At 49.0% G+C, this 2,500-nt stretch overlaps 1 protein-coding gene across 1 annotated transcript in view; it reads left to right on the top strand.

Moving 5' to 3' along the window:
• The window catches only part of itga8 (integrin, alpha 8), an 86,244-nt gene that overhangs the window by 47,367 nt on the left and 36,377 nt on the right, over positions 1-2,500 (top strand). Inside the window, 1 exon segment of the mRNA XM_048261116.1 lies at positions 1,867-2,004. Coding sequence (XP_048117073.1) covers positions 1,867-2,004 — 138 coding nt within the window.

Below are 2,500 nucleotides of genomic sequence, written 5' to 3'. Positions count from 1 at the left end.
TATCTCTCTCTTTCTCTCTCTCCCCTCTCTTTCTCTCTCTTTCTCTCTCTCCCTCTCTCTCTCTTTATCTCTCTCTCTCTCTTTATCTCTCTCTTTCTCTCTCCCTCTCTCTCTCTCTTTATCTCTCTCTCTCTCTCTCCTCTCTCTTTTTCTCTCTCTCTCTCTCTCTTTATCTCTCTCTTTCTCTCCCTCTCTCTCTCTCTTTATCTCTCTCTCTCTCTCTCTTTATCTCCCTCCATCTCATGCTGTCCCTTCTTTTTTCTCTTCTCCTCGATCCCTCTCTTTCGGCTTCTCATATGACGAGATAAAGCCTCAGAGGGTTAGAACTTGTTATGACTTAGTGGTCATATGGCGATCGTGTCATGTCAGTGCACATGCTGACCAAAGCCTACAGCTGGTTCATTATGGACCTGCTGGTGTAAAAACCGCATGGACACAGCAGACAGTGCAAAAATGGAGTCTAATGGCTGCATGTTTTAAACCCAGTGGACATCCTCTGTGACACACACACACACAGACACACACAGGCTCACACACACACTTGAGCTTGAGCTGTAATATAGGTTCCTATGTCACATACTGTAGCTGCAGTCCATCCTTTTTCACCGGAGCGTGTGTGTGCGTGTGTAAATCTGTGTCACGTTGGCCGTGAGTGGGCAAGCTTACATGAGCAGTGATCTGGATGAGCCAGCTGCATAGGAGCACTCTTGTTTCGGACTCAAAGGTGAGATTCAGCATTCGGACTCACAGGTGAGATTCAGCATTCGGACTCACAGGTGAGATTCAGCATTCGGACTCACAGGTGAGATTCAGCATTCAAAAGAGCGGAAGGCAAGTGGTGCGGGTCTGTGGAAGGCCAGTGGCGCCGAGGGGGGGGGCCGGTCTTGTGCCAACCAGCCCCTGTGCCATGTTTGTCTGCTGGTTTTCAGCGGTTGATGTGTGCCATGTTTGTCTGCTGGTTTTCAGCGGGTGATGTGTGCCATGTTTGTCTGCTGGTTTTCAGCGGGTGATGTGGGCCGCGGTTGCCCAGTGTATGTCTGCTAAGCTATTTAGTCTGCAGTAGTTACTGCTGTTCATGAGCAAATGCGTTTTACTGCACCTCTTTAAATGCCTGCAAAGTGCAGCCCTAAGTCTTTAGCGTTGAAAGAAGCCAATTCCCAGAAATGTATAAATAGCTACCAGAAAGGTACACACATCGAAATAAAGCTGGATTTAATCTCTGTAGCACAGGCAGAATTGTAGGAAAAGATGTGCACCACATCATTGGTCACCTGAGTGCAATGGGCCTTCCTTGATGTGCCATCTCCGAAGACAAGGTCTGTTTCCTGAGTTGGGATTGGCCATCACTCTCGTCCCTGCCAGGATCGGACATCTCTGCTTCCATTTATGTCCCGATTTCTTTTTAAGTGGTCTGGAGACTGAACAGGGTTCAAGAGGCCTGATTTCTCAGCTTGTGCTTTCCCACCCCCATTTGTGGCAAACGAGCAACTGCAAGCCATTACAGACGCAGAGCGCCAGGCCGAGTGCACCGCTTCCCATGATGCCCTGGCCATGCGGCTCCAGGGCTCCAGGGCTCCAGGGCACGCTGAGGCTGGGGCTGGGGCTGGATTGTGTTACTGCCCCCGGGGGAGTACACAGGGAGACACACATGGGGCTAGCGGAGCTCCGTCGGCCTCTGCTCCTCCTCAGGGTAACAGCATGTGATGTGGCCGTGTGAAGGGTTATGGGCGGTGACTGTGACTTTTGTTCCCCTATTTCTTTCCTCTTTCTCATTATTCTTTCTTCTTTCTTTTGTTCTTTCTGACCTGACACCCCCCCCACACACAAACACACGCACACACACACACACACTCTTTTTCCATGTAGGAAGAGGAGGAGTTTCGAGATAAGTTAACGCCCATCAGCGTGGCTCTGAACTACAGTCTTGACCAAAGCTCCGCCTACCCTGGCCTGTCGCTCCGCCCAGTTCTGGACCATTACAGCAAGACATTCCACCAGGACCAGGTGAGGAGTCTACACACACCTGCGTGTGTGTGTCTGTGTCTTTGTGTGTGTGTGTGTGTGTGTGTGTGTGTGTGTGTGTGTGTGTGTGTGTGTGTGTGTGTGTGTGTGTCTGTGTCTCTGTTTGTGTGTGTGTGTGTGTGTGTGTGTCTCTGTGTGTCCCTGTGTGTGTGTGTGTGTGTGTGTGTGTGTGTGTGTGAGTGTGTGTGTGTGTGTGTAAATAAACAGGAATCACATGTGGTGATTACCATCCTAAAAATTTAAAACTGCTGCATTGTGAGTGGTGTGTGTTAGTGATTTGATGCAACAAACAGAATTCCACACTTGAATACAACCGTCACATCGCTTGCTAATTGTGTTAGCCTTAACCCTAATCCAGCATAGCTCAATTAAAACAAACACCAACTCATCGGAATTAAACAAAAGGACTATGTGAGGCATGGTTTTAGGCCAAGCTTACTGTGTCTCACTGTTGAGAATAGATAGAAATTCATTCAAG

This window comes from Alosa alosa, chromosome 13 (genome assembly GCF_017589495.1).
Source record: "Alosa alosa isolate M-15738 ecotype Scorff River chromosome 13, AALO_Geno_1.1, whole genome shotgun sequence".
NCBI classification, from domain to species: Eukaryota; Metazoa; Chordata; class Actinopteri; order Clupeiformes; family Clupeidae; genus Alosa; species Alosa alosa.
This window is presented reverse-complemented; position numbering and strand designations above follow the sequence as displayed.